Source organism: Cucurbita pepo, chromosome LG01, assembly GCF_002806865.2.
Source record: "Cucurbita pepo subsp. pepo cultivar mu-cu-16 chromosome LG01, ASM280686v2, whole genome shotgun sequence".
In the NCBI taxonomy this organism is placed as follows: Eukaryota; Viridiplantae; Streptophyta; class Magnoliopsida; order Cucurbitales; family Cucurbitaceae; genus Cucurbita; species Cucurbita pepo.
The window spans coordinates 19,325,984-19,346,129 of NC_036638.1; the positions used below are offsets into that span (position 1 = coordinate 19,325,984).

Below are 20,146 nucleotides of genomic sequence, written 5' to 3' on the forward strand. Positions count from 1 at the left end.
AATATTAACTCTTGCATGAACTAAGTTTGAATAAATAAACTTGCATATCAGATACAAACTCACTTCCTAAGTTTAAGTTATACAAACCTAACTGAGTGATCAAATGTGTCCTTACCATCTACACATTGACGAACTGATAGAGGGGCTAAGATGACGCAGTAGGCAAATCCAAAGACAAGCCATCCAAGAAGTTTGTGATCAAGTTTATAGCCATAGAAGCACAAACTTGTATTTGATCTTCTCGTGGCTTTAACAAACAAACTAAGCTAGCAGATAGTACAAAAACAGCCATAGAAGAACACTCACCGATGAGCATTCAGTAAGTTCTATTGCATTTCAACCACATCAAATTCTAACCTAAAAATGGTTAGTATTTGCATTAAAAAGGGTAAGGTTTATTCTAGAAATTGATTCTAGCATGCGGGGAAGGTTGAAGAACAAGATGAAACAATGTCAGCTGCCAAAAAAGATAGGGATAAACCTGGCGTTCGACGATACACCTTTCTATAACCGCCAAAGAATGGAAGTGAGGATCTGGCTGAAAAACCTGATGACAGCCTCAATAAATCAAGTTTCAACGACTTTGCAGACAAACCTTTTTCCACCAATTGTTTTTCTTTTTTTTTTTTCCACTGTGCAAGTATTTTTCTAATTCCTAGCTGCTGCAACTAGCTCTCTACGACATAGCAAAACTGGCAATACTACCGTGCCTAGCATGACAAAACCGTATAATGTAAACTATCTGTACACATTGAGGCAGCTTCCATGACTAAAACTGATCCTAATTTTCCTGTATGTTAACTGATCCTACCAAGAAGATAAAACTCTGTCATAAAGAAGGCAAGCTGAGTTCAATTCCCCTTTCATTTACTGCCTGCAGAACAGCGCTTGTATCTCCTCTAGCTTTACATTTGTTGTAGTATGATTTCCACAGCTGAACAGAAAATGGGTATACCGATAAGGCTCTCTTGTGAAACCTCTCAGTTATGGCACCAAAACCTTTCACATTGACAAGAATGTTAGTAGCTTCTACCCAAATGAACTCTGGTGGTATCGGAACAGCACAAAAAATTGCACTGATCAAATTTGAGCAGGCCCAGAAAATGAGGCTGGCAGAGGTGACTTGGGAAGAGTTGTTGCCATTGCATAAATGCTTACAGACAGAGAGTACTAACTGATAATTTGAAGGCAACATTTCTAAGATAGTTTCCACAAAATCCACCAATTCCTTTGGTTTGCTAAATTTTGGGGGTAAAAGAGAGGGCCCATACCAGGCTTCAAGAATACAGTTCACCAGAGAAACATCCGGAGAAAGTGGAGACAACATGTTACTGACGAGAAGCTGAACTCTTGGCTTCTTGATATCGTTAATGAATTTTCTTGATAATGTCTCAGGGACAGGGAAAGCTCGTACATCACTGAGATAACCCTCTAAAATGCTCCTTATTCCACCAACAGAACCAGCTTCATTCAGTAAGGATTCATCAGTAAGCAAAAACATAGCATACTCTCTCATGCAATATTTAAAAGTCCCAGAACTAGCAGCCCTCAGAGCATTGTCAAAGGCCAAACGTGCTTCTAATAGGTCATTCAGCAGTAATTTATGAACAGAAAGATTAAGATACCAAAACACCAAATCCACCTCGCCGGGACTGCAATCTAATGCATGTACAATTGATCCTGAAGCATAATCTAGCAAGTGTAAGGAGTTGCAATCACTATTATCCAATGTTCTAGTTCTAGAACCTATTTTTGAACTAGAGTCAAACCAGCGCGCCATTAGTTCTTCTGTATATTTGATCCTCCCATTCTGAAGTAAATATTCAGCATATTGATTCCAGATGCACTGGACCCCAGGTACTTCTTTCGGCCAGTTCCTGATCACTTCTTCAAATGCTGCAACCGTTTCCCCAAAATCATGTTTCTTTGTCCACACGTTAAGCAAAAGAAGTTCTAAGCAAGATGGATAGCGTTTAACATATTTATCCAATAAGTTCCTAGTGAAACCTATGTCCTCAAATGCCATCAAGCACCTAATATGATTGACAGCAAACATTTGAATAGATTTCTGGTAGCTTTGACTTTCAAGTGATTCATTGTTCAAGCACGAATCGAAAAAATCCACTGCTTTCTTGACCACTGTAGAAGCCCTCTGCTTCTCACCATCTGTCAAATGAATGGTAGGCCATTCAATCTCGACCAGTTCTTTCTCACATTCAAGCTGCTGCACTACAGCATGAGGCAGTTTCCTGTAAATAACTAAATACACAACACAAACCCAGAAAATACATTTGTCAGATATATTTAAGCATGTGAGCATATCAGAATGCATAAAAGAACCAGGCTCGTCAGAATCCATTGCAACTCGAAGAAGTCCAAAAATCTTCTGAGTAGCCTTCTCGACATTCCCAGACATACACAAACAATTTGTCATCTGTAAAATCAGGTCCAAGATATGGGCACTAGCACATTTCTCATCCATTTGAGTCAATATATTGTTGAAGAGTGCAGAAAGTGCAGCATCATAAGCAGCTATTCGAGCATCAAGATTCATGTGACTGTTGATGTACAAAAGCCAGAGTTCATAAGATTGCTCATTGTGCTTGACCTGAAGAACGAGAGCAAAGGGTTTCCGCATAATGCATGATTAAGCGAGTGAAAATAAGTAATGGACAGAAGAGCCCACCAACTCAAGCATGGAGGAAGAGACAAGTTTGCATTTAATAATAAAGGTGATACAATTACAAGGAGAAAGCTTTCTTTTAAAAGGAAAAGACCTAAATAATAGCCAAAAACCATACTTCAATCGAAATCAAAGATTTTCATAGATCAATTGTTATGATGCATGACATATGTACACAGCTGCGCTACAATAATTTTCATATTTAATACATTGTATATTCAACAAAGACACGATTGAGTAAAGTAGATAACATCTCCTAACCCATTATCTAAAACAATTTATAGTTCTAATTTCGACATCCTAGAGAGTTTTTGTTAACACCATTTGATTGAGCAACATAGCCTTTCAGTATGTACCCCCAATAAAGTACCGGTAAGAGTCAGCTTTTTCGTTACTTCAACACTGACTGTTTTCACAAGTGGAAGAAACTTTGAGATGCGTGACAAAAAAATTTGGAGCTTTGGATCACCGTAAACCATCCAATCCTCATACTTTGAACTTTGAACTATCAGTTTCTATATTGTAAACCTTGTATAAATAGCATATCACCAAGAGGTGAAAGGAAAAACATATTGTGTTCAAATCCTCACTTTATAAAGTTGATAAAGATGAAAAGAATAACTAAGGCTCGGTAAAATACTAAGCAGTGTTCATTAAATTCTGATGAAAGAAAAAACCTTTGACATCACAAATCTTGTTTTATCTCTTTATCATATCTATTTAATACATAGATTTAATCAATATCTTTCAGGATGTTTTTGCAGTACTATTCATACTACCATATTATATTCTATAGTAGAGCAGGAACAACAATAATGCATACCGCATAAGAAAACATGTCATCCTTCCCTCCGTTTGTTGTATAGCTATAGAATATAAGAAGATACATGGTCCAGAGAGCTATAGATTTTGGATTACTCTCTATAGCACGTGATAGTATAGGAAGAGCCTGCAAATCCAAAAAATTTCAACTGTTGCAACATAGTTCACATAAGCAAGAATCAACTAAAGAAAGAATAACAAAGAAGTACCCTTTTCATGCCCTCTCGACTGTTCATTTCCTGGTTAATAATAATTAGAGCTGTTTCCAGAGCTTGGTTCTCATCAGCCTGTTTCAGCTGACTCTACTTCGTAAGAAGTTGGCACAAGTGAGATCATGGGTCAAACAACAGAAAGATGGTTAATGGTCTGTATTCAATAATCAGTGACAGAAAACTTTATGGTCGTTGTGAGAAAAATCAGTACAAGTGAGATCATGAGACCAAACAACAGGAAGATGAATAAGGATAAGTAATCAGTAATACGCGACAGAAACCTTCAAAGAGCATAATGGTAACTTCACAAAGGGACAATTCTATCTAAAATAGAAAAGAGGAAAAAAAGAATGTAACACCAACTACAGGCATACCAAAAGAAACTGCAGCATCTTCACACAATGACAATGTGCAAAAAGGAGAAGAAAAAAAGTCAACATAAGCATATGTCAACTGGCATAAAACATGTACATCCACAACTAAGTAAGAAGTCTGAGGTTTGAATCTCCCACCCCAAATATTATTTTTTTTAAAACATGAAAAAAAAATGATGTTTCTCAGTTTAAAATATTCATACTAAGTACTGCAATTTGAGCAAGGTACGAGTAACCATGTTTCCCAGGATGAGATGGTTAATATATAATGTTATACTTTAAATTACACAAAGAAAAGAGTTATCATAATTCAGACAAAAATCTATTGGAAATGAAGTTTACTGAAGTGACACTGATGAAGTACTGTAATCACAGCATTTCGAGACTGTTGAATAAGATATTTCTAACCAAAAAACACGAAAAAGACAAGTAATCATGCATGGCAGGGGAAGAAGAGAGACAGAGTCAGATATGAATTAGTTACTAATATAGTCATTATGTGCCACATGTCAAAAAAGAAAAGACAAATGTTCAACTGCAAACTGAGCCAATGGTATATATAAGGAGTAATGAACAAACCAATGTAGTGCTTCCACTCTGAAAATATGATGACTGTCTATTCCAACTTCCCTTGGCCTCTATACGAGCATCATGTAGAAATAGCCCATCAGCAGAAGCATCCTTTTGGAGCAAATTTGGTAACGTCAAAGAAATGCTAAAAAAGTTTTGCCAGCATTTACTACTTTTCTGAACTAAAACGGGATTGTATGAATGTGAATCAGCTTTTAGAATATCTACGCCAACCAGGTAAGTTGGAGGAGTCATAAGGTCTTCATACTTGAAGACTTTTGTTTCATCTGAAGAAAACAATAGTCCATTGCAAGAATCTGCAAAAGATGAAGATGAAAAAAAATACAAAATGCAACCATGCAATTAAGAAAACATCAGACTATCATACCAGAATAGTTGCTCTGGCTATCCTGACATGGCCTCCTATTGGATAAAGAGGAGTCCTTCACGTGTTGCCAAGGACATTCGTCATTGTTGCATTTTCCACGGAGTTCATACATGCAAAGTGGCCAAGATGGATCAATGGAAAGATCATCAGTATAAGAGCCATCACTCTGAAACATACAACTGACAGTATCAGGTACATGGTTCTCTTCTAATTTTCTCCAGTGGATTCTATCTACTTCTAGCAAATCCCCTTCCTCAGGCAAACCAAGATTAGAGAGACTCTCTCGGGTTTTACTGAGCAAGACTTCTGTACTAACTGAAGAGACGGCCTTCATATGTTGCAAAACACTGTTCAAAGTCAGAGGTGCATAACTAAAATAAGAGCAAGGACCTTCTCTATTGGATGATTCATTGACATCAGAGTCTGCAACGTCATGAGTTTCTAATGGAAAGTTCTCAAAATTACAATGGCTACGGATGTCATCTGGGGTCTTGCATCTGTCTGTGCCTGCATTAGGAACTAAATTTAGAAAAATAAACTATAAATTGGGTTAGGGTTTTCAGGAAGGGAGGAGAGAGAAGAAAGAATCTCCCCATTTAGGATTTCCCATACACATGAGAGAAAATTAAATTATCAAAATCGATAATCGAAAAAGATGTAATACCCAGATTGTTAATAGCCGACCCAGTTTAACTAATAAGCATAATTCCCTATATTTTTCCACTTCAAAGACGACAACATCTAAAACCAGCCTTTAGGTAAGGACCTTGGGTGACGATCATTAGTAGGTAGAAAGTTTTCACCGAAAATAACATGGAGAAAAGGGGTGCCATTGAAAAGGTGTCGTTAAAAGAAAATATAGGTTACTAGAAATCAAAGCAAGAACCAAAAGAACCATAATAACATAAAGATAAATTTGACTGCTGGAATGTGCAATCGTAATCTACATCCTACATGCCTGTAAGATCATATATGATGAAGACCGAGAAATCTCATTTCTAAAGATAAAATTACCTCCAAAACCAAACTTTTGATCTCTCTTTCCTGATAATAAAGCACTCTTGGTCTTGTCAATGTCATTTCCAACTGCTTGTCTTACTGTAGGTTCTGTATAATTTTGCTGAGTTTTATCATCTCTGGCATCTTTTTCAGCCCCCTTTTCCACTGAAGTCTGAATGTTATGGCATGGATTACAAGTCTGTGACGAATTTCTTGTTCCTAGACGTGCAAATAGTTCAGACCTTAATTTTGCTTCAAGACGCAAAGAATCCTCAGTGTTATCATCATAGTGGTTTTTCTTCGACATATTGCATGCCTCCATTTGATCATCTTCAAAGCGTTTCTTTCCTATGTAGCATTCATCATACGAATCAATCATTTCATGGTCAGAATGAAATGACTCTTCATCTCCATCCACTGAAGCGTTTGGCTCAATGGATGGGGAGCAAATTCTGTCTGCAATATTCTTGCCCTTAGAAGGGACTGGATTCAATGTAATACCACATAAGTCAGAACAGGATTCAGGCTCAGACCCCAAATTTTGTCTATTTTCATGCAGGATCGAAGTATTGATGGGACTAGCATTTTCATGTTGCATATTTAAGTCATTCCGTAGCTGAGTAAAACTGTTATATTCAGAATGCTTCTGATACAAAGGAGAAGCTCTATTTTCATTTCCAGACATACTATTTGAGTGATCCACACCAATTTTCATGTTTTCTTGCTCTCTTGAGGAACTAACTAAACCAGGATTATTCATGCAAAATGAGTGAAAATGAGCTGAGAATAGCTCTCTCTTGTGATAAAGATCAAGACATCTAGAGTTAGCCTCAATCAAAGCCCTTTGAGCTCTAGAATAAATTTTGAAAGCATTTCTTTCTTCAACTTCACATCTGCGCCTGAAATCTTGTGCTTCTTCCAGATCCTTGTCTAGCGACTCCTCCATTTCAAATAGTGATTCGAGATCAACATTGCTGAAGCCCAAGCAACTTGAAGGATTACCAAACGCAGTCCCAGTGCTTTTACTGTTGATCAACGACTGCAATAGAAATAAATTCAGAGGGAGGTCATGTAACTAAAAATAAAAGGGGAGGAAAAAGAAAACTAAAAATGTTACAGTTGGGCTTGAAGATAAACCTTAAAGAAATTACTGAATGACTCTGGTATCTTGACATTGGATGCTGATTGAGGGCATGTTCCTTCAGAAAAATTTGCAGTTGAGGCAGATTGTTGAAGGCCATCATTTGGACTGTGAAACTCACTATTATCCTGTTGATACAAATATTTAAATTATGCTTCAAGGGGAGAGGAGGAAAAACTACGTATTATAAACAGGGAAATAATTTGGAAGAGAAGTTCATTCACGTAAACAAAAAATTTATTATCTTATATGACATGGAATCTGATCATTCAGTGATAACGGGAAAATAATTTGGAAGAGAAGTTCATTCACATAAACAAAAAAATTAGTATCTTCTAAATATGACAAGGAATCTGATCATCCATTGTCAATAACACTGATGTAGTTCAAGTAATTTTCACCTTGAATTTCACAATTTTAGGAGATTCCACAGATAGTATAGTCAAACATAAAACAATGGAAGTTAATCAAAGGTTTAATGGAGCAACTTCTGAATTTTCTGGGTAGTATAATGAATTTTAGCAATGTGATAAAAATACATCAATGTGAAAAACATCAAATCACATGTACAACTATTGACTTACAAACAGAGTTTGGACATTGGATGCAGTATTTGGGAGAACCGAAGCTTGACCCAAGACAACAAGAGGGTGAGGATCCACCTGCTTACTAATCCAATCTGATTGATTGCCATTAGCAACAATGTCAGTACCTGCAAAGCAATATACAAACAAGTTGGGCAGGCACCCCATAGATTAGCAAGATGGCGCCAACTGTAAGATCTAAATTTTCAATTTAGTATGAACATATTATTCACCATCATGTACTTTGCCAAGGTCACTTCCAGGTGATGGTGAAGCAGCCACATGCTTGATATCTTCCTTCTTCTGCTTCAACGCATTGGACTCACCTCTATTCATAGAATTCCCTTTTTGGTTATAAGTGACTTTAATGTTCTGTGTCTCTTCTCCAGGCTCTTGTGGCCGAAAAACAGATTTTACAGCATTTGTTGCACGTAGATGCTGCCCACTTAAACTCAGCTTGGTAGAATAAGAACCAATGGTTTTCATGCGCTTTGCATCTGGTTGTGTAGGCCCTGATGGAGGAAACTGAGAGATGGTAGCATTCCCTTTCCTACCTAAATCAGATTTTGAATTTGTGACAATATAACCCTGGTTTGTAGCTGAAATGATCTCCTTGTTCTGTTGGGCAGACTTGAGCTTCAGTTTGCTTTCCCAAATGGCTATCTGCTCCCGCAAATCCTGCAGCTTACTACTCTTTAAATTCATTCCTTGATCATTTCGATGCCCTTGACTCGGTAGGTTTCCACTGAAAGCTCTGATTCTAGATCCTTGTTCAACCAACGAGGGCCCTGCAGCACCCTTGGAACATGCTCTCCGAGTCATTGTCTTAGAAGTGATAAATGATTGACTTGAAGAAAATTTGTTTGCCACTACTTTGTTCCTTGTCATACTGCGTAACTTATTCGATTTATCAAGTAATGAAGTTGGAGGCATAAAATGTCCAACAGCATTACTACGAGATTTTGAAGTTTTTTCTTTACTGCGTTCATCCATGTCACTGCCACTATCATCTGAGAAGCTTATCACAAGATTTGCATTGGCATCTCTGGAAGCAACCCAAGGAGTAATAGCTTTATGTACAATTTGATCATTATCACATATCTTCTGAGCAGTAGTTTGTATGGATGTTTTTGGGCAAACATCAGCAGAAACTGAAAATGTATTTCCAGAAACAGCCTTCTCTGTCAGTGGCAGATATTGTACATCATAAAATACTATTAAAACAAAACCACCAAAAAAATTAGTGCACTGCTAAAATTTATTTATAATGGCAACAATTAGAGAACCCCATCAAAAGTCCAGAGTAACAGGAAAACTTTAAGCATTGGACCTTAATTGCAGTAAATATTCATAAAAGATGAGAGTTACAAAGAGGCGCAGCTAGTGTGACTTTTCAGCACTTGATTGTACACACTTCACTTTTAGTAAAGCTGAAGAGTATTTCGGCAAGGTTACCTAAATCCATGTAACCGCCACAGATAATCATGCATTTCAGCACTTGAAGGAAAAGTGATTTGTACACACTTCACCTTTAGTAAAGCTGAAGAGTATTTCGGCAAGGTTACCTAAATCCATGTAACCGCCACAGATTATCATGCATCCAGGTATCCAGTGTCCTTGGTTTCATAATATGACTAAACACTACACTACATTCAACGAGATTATATTGCAGGTATGTCAAAAACTTCATAATGATAATAACATAAAAGGAACTTTTAGATGCCGTCTCCGATTTCAAAGTGAGAAGGGAGTGTTAATGAACTTATACGCAATGTACTAAAAAAAAGCCAGTGTCGCATCCATAAGCGCGGCATTACTTACCCGCCTGGATCCCTGCGTTACATTTATTCTTCGGAGGAAGAATGGATGATATTGGTGATGTGACCGAAGCAGGCATAGCAGAACGAACATGATGAACCTGAGAAGTAAAAAAAAGTCCTCAAAGGCCGTACGAAACTACAACTAAGACAACAATATCTTGACTACAGAGGAACCCAGTGAATCACGGTGAATCAGAAAACCTATTTCAGATACCGAACAGCCGTGCCAGAGAACAAAACCAATTCACAAGCCCAAAGTGATATCCAATTGCAATCAGCAAGACACGACTAAAACCTTTAAACCCTACCGCGTAGAGCAAACTTTTGAGCTTCTAAGTATTACAGCTTCTCTCTATTATATACAACCAAGAATCAAGATAAACACAAACTTAGAACTCCAATTAGTATTATAGCCTATCAAGCTAGGGGGAGCCTTCATTTCCAAAGAAAAACAGAGGTAGAGAGAAAATCGTAACCTCCAGGTCCAAAGAAAAACAAAGGCAGAAGGAAAATTTGTAACGAATGTATGATCATTCTCAGCATCGAAGAGGAACACATGGAGAGGGCATGAGAAGTAGATGATTAAGAAAAACATACGAGAAGCGGAAGGAGAAGATTGAGGAAGAAGAAGAAGAAGAAAGTACGCCATGTGTTTGTGTGTCGTTGTCGGAGGAAGATACTTCTCCTTCTTCTCTGGAATTGGAGGTTTTGCTTCTGGTAGGTTTCAGATTTGACTCCATGGCTTTGACGGTGAGCTCCTCGGCATCGTTCTTCTCCATCCTCCCGCTCAGTGACAGGGAGATTGAAGAAGAAGCGGTCTAAGGAAACGGAAGTTTGAGGACGAAGGTGGGCGAAAGGGTTTGTTTGGATACGCGAATAGAGAATCGACACGGCGGACTGGAGGTGAGGCAGTCATTACTTTTACGTAAATGCCCTCGCTTTGACTATTAAATTACGTCAGTGCCACTGTCACGTGGCTCGCTGGTCCGTCCCCTCTGACCTGTTTTCATTTATCTCGATGGATTCTCCCCGAAATGACGATAAATACACTCTAGCTTTCTTTTTATATTTTTAAAAATTTCTAAAATAATTTCTCTTTTAGTTTCAAGTTAATTTTATTAAATAAAAATTATAATATTTATGTAAAAAAAAAATATATAGTTAATATTTTTTTTTTAAGAAAATTTAATGTTTTCTTTTTTAACGAGGACATTACTCTAATATCATGCTAAAAAAACAAGACTCTCCAAAATGATATAATATTGTCTACTTTGAACCTAAACTCTTTCGACTTTGCTTTGGGCTCCCCCTCGTATCAATTAAGAGAGTATTATTTAATTATAAACTCATGATCATTCTCTAAATTAGTCGGCACTTTCATCATCCAACATTGTGAACTGAACATCATTGCCTTCTTGCATGCGCGATCAAAGTTTAAAAAAAAAAACCGTCCATAATTGGTTTGAACAAGGTCTAACTTCTTTAAAATACTAGGATGAAATAAAATACATTAAAATTTTGAATTTAGGCTGTTAAGTTTTAATATAATTCATATTGAATTGGAAGTCCCAAGGTTACTATTGTCATTATAACTATAATTTTTTATTATTATTATTATTATTATTTATTTTTTTTTTTTTGTTAAGTAATGGCTTAAGAATTGTGCGACAGGTCGGAAGCGAGAAACCGCAATCGGATATGGTCACGGCTGAAAACCAAATTCGCGGGTAGCTAGTTACTGGCTCACTGCCAAGCGAAGCTACAAGCAGAGACAGCCCTCTGCTACTCGGGAAATCGAAAAAATGGCCGCAAGAATAAACACCTCCATACAAAATTCTCTCTGGCTCTTAAACCCTTTGCAGAATTCTCGCAATCTCAAAGCTACCCATTTTAGAACCCGCTTCAAATTCTATCAAAATCTGCTATCGGCCCCGTCTTCTTGTTCTTCTTCTTCTTCAAAACGCGCCTTATTCTGTTCCTCTGCGAGCAATTTCAATTCCCATGATGGCGGAGCCGCAACAGACCCGTTTGTCATCACAACACCACTTTATTATGTTAATGCTGCCCCTCATATGGGGAGTGCTTATACCACCATTGCTGCCGATGCCATTGCGCGGTTTCAGGTTCCTTTTTCCCTTTATTCAGAATCTCCATACTTGTAGTTCTTGTTGGTTGTTCGTTTAGTTAGTGCTTTGGTAACTAGTGGGGCATCTGTTTAATGCTTGATTTGAATGAGCTATGAGTAATTGTTGCTCTTATCGATTATTGGGTGTTCTTTGGTCGGCACTTTGTAGCTGAAATTGAAGATGTTGTTATCATACTTGCCTTCTCCATCTGTTTTCTTTGTATGCTCATATGTAGTCCAGTCAATGTCTGTCAATGTCTGAGAGCAAGATCGTTTATGTGAGATCCCACATTGGTTGGAGAGAAGAACGAAGCATTCTTTATAAGAGTGTGAAAACCTCTCATTAGTAGACGCTTTTTAAAAACCTTGAGAGGAAGCCCGAAAGGGAAAATTTCAAAGAGGACAATATCTGCTGATGGTGGGCTTAGACCATTACAAATGGTATCACAGCCAGATAATGGGAAATGTACCAGCAAGGAGGTTGAGCCTTAAAGGGGGTGGACATGAAGCGGTGTGCCAGCAACAACGCTGGCCCCTAAAGGGGGGTGGATTGTGAGATCTCACATCGGTTGGGGATGAGAACGAAGCATTCTTTATAAGAGTGTGAAAACCTCTCCTTAGAAGACGCGTTTTAAAAACCTTGAGGGGAAACCCCGAAAGGAAAAATTCCAAAAAGGACAATATCTGCTAGTGGTGGGCTTGGGCCGTTACGGTTTAGGGATTCGGGGATTCAGTTTACACACTTCTCTCTTTCTGATACCTGCTGTTTTAGTTTGTTAATATTTGAATTTTGGAATACAATTTTACCATCAATGGCTCCTCAATGAACTTAAAATTTCAACCCCTTGTGTCAAATATAATAACAGAGGCTGCTAGGAAAGAAAGTCATCTTCATTACTGGCACAGACGAGCACGGGGAGAAGATTGCCACGGCTGCTGCTGCTCAGGGTTCGGGTCCAAGCGAACATTGTGACAACATTTCAGAGGCATACAAAACACTCTGGAAAGATGTAATCCAAACACATTCCATGCTTTTCTTCTCAGTTTGCTGTAATTAGTTTATCAAATACTTAACATTATTCATTATATCTTATTTTTTTCCTTCTGGTTTCCTCCCTTTGCAGCTAGATATAGCTTATGATAAGTTCATTCGGACAACTGATCCTAAACACGAGACCATTGTAAAGGAATTTTACTCGAACGTTCTTGCCAACGGAGACATCTATAGAGCTGATTATGAGGGACTTTATTGTGTCAATTGTGAGGAATACAAGGTGTTCTTTCTTGTCTTTCTCCTTCTACCCATTTGAAAACTCTGTATTTCGAATCATACGGTATTCACACGTCAAATTTCATGTTTACGATTAACAATTATTCTCTCCTCAATTATGATAAAATATCGATCGATCATCGCTTTTCCAATAGTCTGCATTAGTTCTCTTACATTTATAAGCACATTCATTTCTGGCCCCGCAGGATGAAAAAGAACTTCTTGCTGACAACTGTTGTCCTATACACCTGAAGCCCTGTGCTTCAAGGAAAGAAGACAATTACTTTTTTGCATTGTCAAAATACCAGAGATTGCTTGAAGAAACTTTAACACAGAATCCGGGGTTTGTGCAGCCTGCCTTCCGTTTGAACGAGGTGACTATAGGCGATTTTTCTACGCTTGTGTGTGAAATTTACTATTCGTCTTCCATTATAAGTATTGCATTAGATACTATCTAGCTATTGACATTCTAGATTCTCCATTACCAATAAAGCTATAAATGTAAGTCTCGTAAACGCTCGTCATATCTCGTTGATCTAATTTGATATTGTATTTATATAGCCATTTTTTTTCTCGAACGACCGAATACCAATTCTATTGTTTGTTACAATTTTTTCCACCTTGCGGATCTCGAATCATCCTTCGTTTAATTCAGCACTATATCTTCCAAGGTGCAAAGTTGGATTAAAAGTGGCCTAAAGGACTTCTCTATCTCCAGAGCATCAGTTGAATGGGGCATTCCAGTTCCCAATGATCAAAAGCAAACAATTTATGTTTGGTTTGATGCATTATTAGGGTAATCTCTTCCTTATGTTCTTTGTAACCTTGTGTATTGTGACTGTCTGAACCTCTTAGTTGTTTATGTCAATTTGCAACAACTCTCCACCATTTTCTAAGAAAATTGAAATGGATGCTACAGCCATTGCCTTCAATCTTAATCATATGAGAATTCCATAATGTAGTTATATATCAGCTCTATCAGAGAACGATGAGCAACCAAATTTACAAACGGCCGTTGCTTCGGGTTGGCCTGCTTCTTTACATTTGATTGGTAAGGTAAGAGATACATTCCTGTTATTCAACCATTAATGAACTCAAAATTCTGTGTTATTGTTGTATTCTGGGGGTGCTAATGGTTGTTTCCCTTTTCATTTTCTATCTAGTTCAAGCTCGGTCGGTTGGATGCTGATCTAATGTCTTTGTTATTCTTTTCTTTTAGGATATTTTACGTTTCCATGCAGTTTATTGGCCTGCTATGCTAATGTCTGCTGGACTAAAGCTTCCAAAGATGGTTTTTGGTCATGGGTTCTTGACGAAGGTATGTTTGGCCTCCTAAAGTTGCTACCGACAAAGGAATTTAGTTGGCGACTGTACCGGTCTAACGCCAAGGACGTAGAAGAGAGTTAATATTTTATTAAGTCTGCAAAGACGAAACTAGTCACCGTTACGTTATGTATAATGTTAATATTGATGTATCTTGTGAATTATACTAGTCACCATTACTTTAGTCTTCTGGTTCAAGCTTCTTGGTGAATCTGGTGTATTTTGGTTCCTAAGCTTTATTTCATGCACCAACTCTTTTTGTTTTGACTTTATAGGATGGTATGAAGATGGGCAAGTCATTAGGCAATACTCTTGAACCAAATGAATTGGTTCAAAAGTTTGGCTCGGACCCCGTGCGATACTTCTTCCTTCGAGAGGTGGAATTTGGTAGTGATGGAGACTACGCTGAGGATCGTTTCATCAATATTGTCAATGCGCATCTTGCAAATACGATAGGTATATTTTAACTGGAGTCCCTATTGAACGGAAAATTACAGCCCTTTTTAATGGAGGCTTCTGTTCGACACCACGTAATTCTTGACGTTTCTTTTGCAGGAAATCTTCTTAATCGAACCCTCGGACTCCTTAAAAAGAACTGCCAATCTACTTTGGTGGTTGATTCATCTGCTGCAGCTGTAGGAAATGCTTTCAAGGAAAAAGTCGAGGAATTGGTAAGGTCGACTTGGAAATTATATTGGTATTTATTATCTGAGATGGCACGGAGTTGGCGAAATAATTCTATATCGATTTTTTCGTCGTTGAAATCTTCTCTAGGATCAATTCAGTAAATAGCTCCTCAGTCACTGAGTCCACTGTGGCGTGGATATTGTCTGTTGTGTGTCCTCTGTTTATGACTTTATGACCAATAAGTTCACGAGTATTTGCAACCGTGTCGATTTTATTAGGCTGCCTTGTAGGTTGCGAAAGCTCGGAATCATTACGAAGAGCTCTCCCTATCATCGGCTTGTGAGGCTGTGTTGGAGATTGGCAATGCTGGAAATTCCTACATGGATGAGCGAGCACCATGGTCTCTCTTCAAACAAGGTGGTGCCTCATCAGACGCAGCTGCAAAGGTTATCCAGTTCAAGAATCCATTTTTGTTTATGCGCATGATTTTCGATATGAATTTTCGATTTACGATTCCTTCCAACATTCAACAACCCCTTCTCTGAATTCGATCTGGCTCAATTATCTCAACAGGACCTTGTTCTTATACTCGAGGCGATGCGAATCATAGCCATTGCACTATCCCCAGTAACGCCACGCTTAAGCTGGAGAATATACGAGCAGCTCGGCTTCCCTGAGGACCAGTTTGCAGCTGCAACATGGGTCTTTTACTCATTTCATACTTGTGTTTTGTTCTTTTCTGTGTTTGATATCAGCTCATTACTAGTGACTGATAATGTGACTTTTTGGGTGTAGAATGAGACGAAGTGGGGAGGGCTGAAGGCTGGTCAGGTTATGGCTCCTCCAAACCCAGTCTTTGCTAGGATTGAACAAGCCATTGTTAATGGTGAAGAAGAAGCTCCCAAAAAACCAGTCAAAAGCAAGAAGAAAATAGCTCAAAAAGTGGCAGAAGCCTAAACCATGCCTTCAAATTTCAAGTTCTGTCTCTCATCTTCTGTTTTTCCTTCTAAAAATTTTGTTCTTTCCATAAATGAATATTTACCAATTATTATATCAGACAATTTATTAAACTAATTCTCAGCCAATTTATAATGGTAAAACATTGAACAGAACATTTAAATTCGATTTGTTAAGGTTTGGCCACTACAATTTAGAATATTCAAATTTTGGCCTCCATATAAGAGACCATAATGTCTGTATACCTGTATATGTAAGTGAGCTTGTACCAAGTACAATCCACATCCAAAATGGAGATTCCTTAAGAACAATATCATGGTAAAACAAAAATTCTGTCTGTCACTTATTCTAAATAAAGAGAACGAGGTAATAAAGAACACAACACAGCGAATCGTACGAATCTCCTCTCAAACGTGTCCATTCATCTATTGAAAATTCTTCACTCCAGCCATACGGCGTCATTTTCGGCATGATTATATTGAGCTTACAAGCTTAGTTTTTTCTTGGGACTTCGAGTCTGGTTCGGAAATCGTCCTCCATGAGAGGAAGTCCGTCCCTCAACTTGATCTTTGGCTCCCAGCTGAGAAGCTCCTTTGCTTTCGTGATGTCGGGCTTCCTTTGGCGAGGATCATCGGGTGTGTTTTCCACCATGATGATCTCCACGCCAGGATTGATGAGCTGAACAGTTGACATTCACAATCACAGTTGAGATCTATGAATCTATGTTGTCATTTGGGTAACATAAATCCCAAATGTAAAAGAACCATATTAAGTTGCTAGAATTTTACCTCTTTCACGGTCTCGGCCAGTTCGAGCATTGTGAATTCACCTGAACCGCAGAAACAAGAAGCGTTTAGGACTAGTCTGAATTGAAAAGGAGAAACTTATCTAGCAGAAAATTGAAGGAAGACCTGGGTTTCCAATGTTGATCGGTCCTGTGTTATCACCCTCCATTAGCCGAATGAGGCCATCAACCTTCATTAGTCAGTTAAAAATTAGGACATCGATCCGGACATAAAAAGCTGATAATGAGTACAGTTGTTTGAATCTACACATGAACGAACCCGAACCAAGATTTTCTTACCATGTCAGAGACATAACAGAAACTTCTTGTTTGCGTTCCAGGTGCTTGAACTGTCAAAGGCTCGCTACTGCACGATATAAAGGTACACAGTAGCTTCTTGTTTATATGGCGTGAAGAAATTAAACAAGCATTGAAGATGAAGGATAACGCTAATAGGGCGAGAAAATTGGATGACAACTACACTTACCGGATCGCTTGAGCAATGAAGTTGCTGACGACACGACCATCATCAATATTCATTCGGGGTCCATAGGTGTTAAAAATTCTTGCAATCCTTATCTCTACAATTGTAAAGGTTCACTTCAAGACAATAAGTAATTGCACAGAAAATGGAGTACTGGTTGTAATAATATGTGCAATCCAAAAAAACTCACCGATCCCGTGTTGCCTGTGGTAATCAAACATCAGAGTTTCGGCCACTCGCTTGCCCTCATCGTAGCAACTTCTCACACCTACAAAAGTTCAACAGACACATCAATATTCAACAATGCAGCCAGCTGACCCAACCTTCATTGCATCACAGAATCATGATTCACAGACATATGAGAATGCTATTTGAATTCACATCACTTCGAATTCATATGAGAATCGTGTTGTCTTAGAGCAAATGAAAGGAGACATTAAGTGCATCTTTGAACCAAATTACCAATTGGGTTGACATTCCCCCAGTAGCTTTCATCTTGAGGGTGGATGAGAGGATCTCCGTATACCTCGGACGTGGATGTAAGCAAAATCCTGTTCGACAAGGCCAGTAAATAACACGACAGAAAAGTATTTACGAATTGAGGGAGAGAAATAGAATGGCAGTCTTGAAAACCTGGCTCCAACACGTTTGGCAAGTCCCAACATGTTTAGCGTGCCGATTACATTCGTCTTTATGGTCTGTGAGAACATCAATCAGAACAATATGAGCTATGCTTCATTCCCAAACCTCTTAACAATGGATATCTTCAAATATCATGACATTATTATCTTCGACCCAAGACGTATACAAATTGGATACATACCTTTACAGGGTTGTACTTGTAGAAAATCGGAGACGCCGGGCAAGCAAGATGGTATATTTGGTCAACTTCAATCAACAGTGGCTCAGTGACATCTGAGTTAGAAAAATTGAGGGACGGTGTTAATCAGGGAAACAAAGAGAGAAAATTCACAAGCCCTCCAAGTAACGTAAAATAAGGAATACCGTGTCGGATAAGCTCGAATCTAGGGTGGCCAATCCATTTTTTCAGGTTATCCTTCGATCCAGTGAAGTAGTTATCAGCAACAATAACCTAAAAACCAAAAACCAAAAAAAAATAAAAAAATGTCAAACCCACCAACACCACACATGTAATACAGGGATCATGATCTAGGCTCGTCTATACCGACGTTTTTTTATACGAATCCAACTCACAAGTCAGAATATTCAGAAGGGTTCTATCAATAATTGAAAAGTACAGAGATTGCAGCTAAAGTACTGAAGAAACTACCTCATTCTTCTCATTTTCCATCAATTTGTCCACCAGGTGTGAGCCAATGAACCCAGCTCCTCCAGTCACCAAAATTCTCATATTTGCCTGTTGTAAAGGCCAACATTGGTTAAGGAAATGAACAATATTTCAAGGAAAAGAACATAATAATCCACGAGTTTAAAGCTCCACAACGCCTCGTAATAAGATCGAGTTTATTTCGATCCAAAATCTCCATTTCACACACACCAGCCATTTTAATAAGAACAATCTTGTAATTCACAATTATGAAGCAAATGCAAAAGAAATCCCCAACAGCCCTAAACAAAGAACAGGCTCCTCCCGTAGTATATTACCAAAGAAATGAGCCAAACTTTGACACAAAACAAGTAAAAACAACAGATTATAATGCTCACTCGAAGGCCATTCTGCCTCATCATATAATGCTAGAAAACATAAAACGGACACATTAAGGTAAAAAAAAAAAAAGGAATGATACCTGAAAAAATTTGGCACTTCTCAAAGGAGATGGAGTGGGTGGTGGCTTTGTGGAAGCATGGGAATTTCCATTGGAACCCTCTTTAGCCATTACTTCAAATACTGAATCATCAACATTATCAAACATCACAATTGAATTCCAAAAAACGAACCAAAAACATCAAGAGATTAAGAGACTTGGATTTGATGCAAATGAAAAATGCATCGCATTGGAAATGCAACCAAACGAAGTCAAACTCAAAAAAAATGAAAGAACTAACCCTTCAAAGCAATTCGCCAATATCAAGGCTTTGATTCTGCTGTGTGAAAATATAAGCAGCAACCTATGCCTTTTATATAGCTATGAATAGGTTGGGAATTTAAAAAAAAATGAACATAATAATTGAATATAAGAATCATTAGACCAAACAGCAACGACTTAGAGAACAAGAGAGTGAAGAAAAAACTTCAAAAACACGAAAAGTGGAAAGCTTTTCTGCAACGGAAGTGAGCACTTACCTACCTAACAATTTCAGATCTAAATCTAGAATCTCATTGAACCTCAAGAAAATAAACAAATAAACAAATTTGATGAACGATTTAAGCCTGCGATCAACTAAAGAAAGTGAATGATGTAGAAATTTTATACCTTAGGAGTAGCCGAATCAAAATCTGAGGACCTCGATTCTTTCGTTTTCGCCGTGGAATTTAAGGTTTCTAGCACAAATTAATGCAGAAACCAGGGAGGGTGTGGGATTTTTCGACGGTAATCGAAATGGCGGGTCCCAAAATCGGAAGTGAGTTGAAAATGAAGAACGTTACGTTTCACGGAGATTAGCTGTCTTTTTGGATTAATGGTACCGTAGATTACACCTCATTTCGCTTATCCAATCTTAATCAAAATCATCCTCCTTAATTTCCCTTTTCATTTACGTTATCATTTTGACCTTTTCATTTAGTCTATAAATCTTTAAAATATTTATTATTTCCACACCAATATTAATTTTTTTTATAAATTCACTCAATATACTCTCGTTATTAATTTTATAATTTTTATCATCAAGATTATACGTGTGTAATTTTAAATTTAGTGTCTTTTTTATGAATTTACTTAGAAAATATGTAACTAAGAGTAAAGCATATTCGAGAGTTATGCCCTAAACTTAGTCATGCTATTGGTAATTCCTCAAATATCGAACAAGGACTCCAAAAGAAAAGGAGTCAAGCCTCCTCGAA

The 20,146-nt window shown here is 37.8% G+C and overlaps 3 protein-coding genes across 6 annotated transcripts; 1 reads left to right on the forward strand and 2 right to left on the reverse strand.

Annotated features, from left to right (window-relative positions):
• Positions 1 to 9: 9 nt before the first annotated feature.
• On the reverse strand, positions 10 to 10,454 carry LOC111776452. Of its 3 annotated transcripts, none has more exons than XM_023655898.1 (11): positions 10,238 to 10,454; positions 9,595 to 9,691; positions 8,007 to 8,924; positions 7,774 to 7,901; positions 7,186 to 7,317; positions 6,064 to 7,087; positions 5,050 to 5,556; positions 4,671 to 4,948; positions 3,715 to 3,807; positions 3,507 to 3,632; positions 10 to 2,608 (listed from the first exon to the last, which is right to left on the reverse strand). In XM_023655898.1, exons 1-11 carry the CDS (start codon positions 10,370 to 10,372, stop codon positions 830 to 832), a joined length of 5,217 nt encoding a protein of 1,738 aa, XP_023511666.1. In that variant the 5' UTR covers positions 10,373 to 10,454; the 3' UTR covers positions 10 to 829. The 3 variants fall into 3 exon arrangements, with proteins under 3 accessions (XP_023511666.1, XP_023511658.1, XP_023511674.1); XM_023655890.1 differs by having other exon boundaries at positions 4,671 to 4,978; XM_023655906.1 differs by lacking the exon at positions 10,238 to 10,454 and adding an exon at positions 10,070 to 10,220 and having other exon boundaries at positions 4,671 to 4,978.
• An 802-nt stretch (positions 10,455 to 11,256) lies between these two features.
• On the forward strand, positions 11,257 to 16,060 carry LOC111798937 (methionine--tRNA ligase, chloroplastic/mitochondrial). Its single transcript, XM_023682295.1, has 12 exons — positions 11,257 to 11,716; positions 12,585 to 12,728; positions 12,843 to 12,992; positions 13,195 to 13,362; positions 13,660 to 13,784; positions 13,951 to 14,044; positions 14,208 to 14,306; positions 14,587 to 14,767; positions 14,867 to 14,982; positions 15,229 to 15,384; positions 15,512 to 15,640; positions 15,734 to 16,060. Exons 1-12 carry the CDS (start codon positions 11,396 to 11,398, stop codon positions 15,893 to 15,895), a joined length of 1,845 nt encoding a protein of 614 aa, XP_023538063.1. The 5' UTR covers positions 11,257 to 11,395; the 3' UTR covers positions 15,896 to 16,060.
• Positions 16,061 to 16,094: 34 nt separating this feature from the next.
• LOC111798947 (UDP-glucuronic acid decarboxylase 6-like) lies at positions 16,095 to 19,757 on the reverse strand. 2 transcript variants are annotated; one of them, XM_023682313.1, is made up of 14 exons: positions 19,560 to 19,757; positions 19,192 to 19,271; positions 18,933 to 19,033; positions 18,455 to 18,541; positions 18,169 to 18,256; positions 17,987 to 18,078; positions 17,797 to 17,861; positions 17,626 to 17,714; positions 17,354 to 17,431; positions 17,167 to 17,260; positions 16,980 to 17,046; positions 16,807 to 16,870; positions 16,684 to 16,724; positions 16,095 to 16,573 (listed from the first exon to the last, which is right to left on the reverse strand). In XM_023682313.1, exons 3-14 carry the CDS (start codon positions 19,020 to 19,022, stop codon positions 16,388 to 16,390), a joined length of 1,041 nt encoding a protein of 346 aa, XP_023538081.1. In that variant the 5' UTR covers positions 19,023 to 19,033; positions 19,192 to 19,271; positions 19,560 to 19,757; the 3' UTR covers positions 16,095 to 16,387. The 2 variants fall into 2 exon arrangements, with proteins under 2 accessions (XP_023538081.1, XP_023538074.1); XM_023682306.1 differs by lacking the exon at positions 19,192 to 19,271 and having other exon boundaries at positions 19,560 to 19,756.
• Between the last annotated feature and the right edge of the window lie 389 nt (positions 19,758 to 20,146).

What these genes read in the sequence shown, in the direction of transcription:
- LOC111776452 (XM_023655890.1), bottom strand. Translation starts at nt 10,372, where the DNA reads ATGGAGAAGAACGATGCCGAGGAGCTCACCGTCAAAGCCATGGAGTCA. An exon ending in CCAATGTCCAAACTCTGTTT is followed by an intron (nt 7,318 to 7,773) that starts GTAAGTCAATAG and finishes TTGTATCAACAG; the next exon opens with GATAATAGTGAGTTTCACAG. An exon ending in TAGCCAGAGCAACTATTCTG is followed by an intron (nt 4,979 to 5,049) that starts GTATGATAGTCT and finishes CATCTTTTGCAG; the next exon opens with ATTCTTGCAATGGACTATTG.
- LOC111798937 (XM_023682295.1), top strand. Translation starts at nt 11,396, where the DNA reads ATGGCCGCAAGAATAAACACCTCCATACAAAATTCTCTCTGGCTCTTA. An exon ending in GTCATGGGTTCTTGACGAAG is followed by an intron (nt 14,307 to 14,586) that starts GTATGTTTGGCC and finishes TTGACTTTATAG; the next exon opens with GATGGTATGAAGATGGGCAA. An exon ending in AGTTTGCAGCTGCAACATGG is followed by an intron (nt 15,641 to 15,733) that starts GTCTTTTACTCA and finishes TTTTGGGTGTAG; the next exon opens with AATGAGACGAAGTGGGGAGG.
- LOC111798947 (XM_023682313.1), bottom strand. Translation starts at nt 19,022, where the DNA reads ATGGCTAAAGAGGGTTCCAATGGAAATTCCCATGCTTCCACAAAGCCA. An exon ending in TGGAAAATGAGAAGAATGAG is followed by an intron (nt 18,257 to 18,454) that starts GTAGTTTCTTCA and finishes TTTGGTTTTTAG; the next exon opens with GTTATTGTTGCTGATAACTA. An exon ending in TGGCCGAGACCGTGAAAGAG is followed by an intron (nt 16,574 to 16,683) that starts GTAAAATTCTAG and finishes TCAACTGTTCAG; the next exon opens with CTCATCAATCCTGGCGTGGA.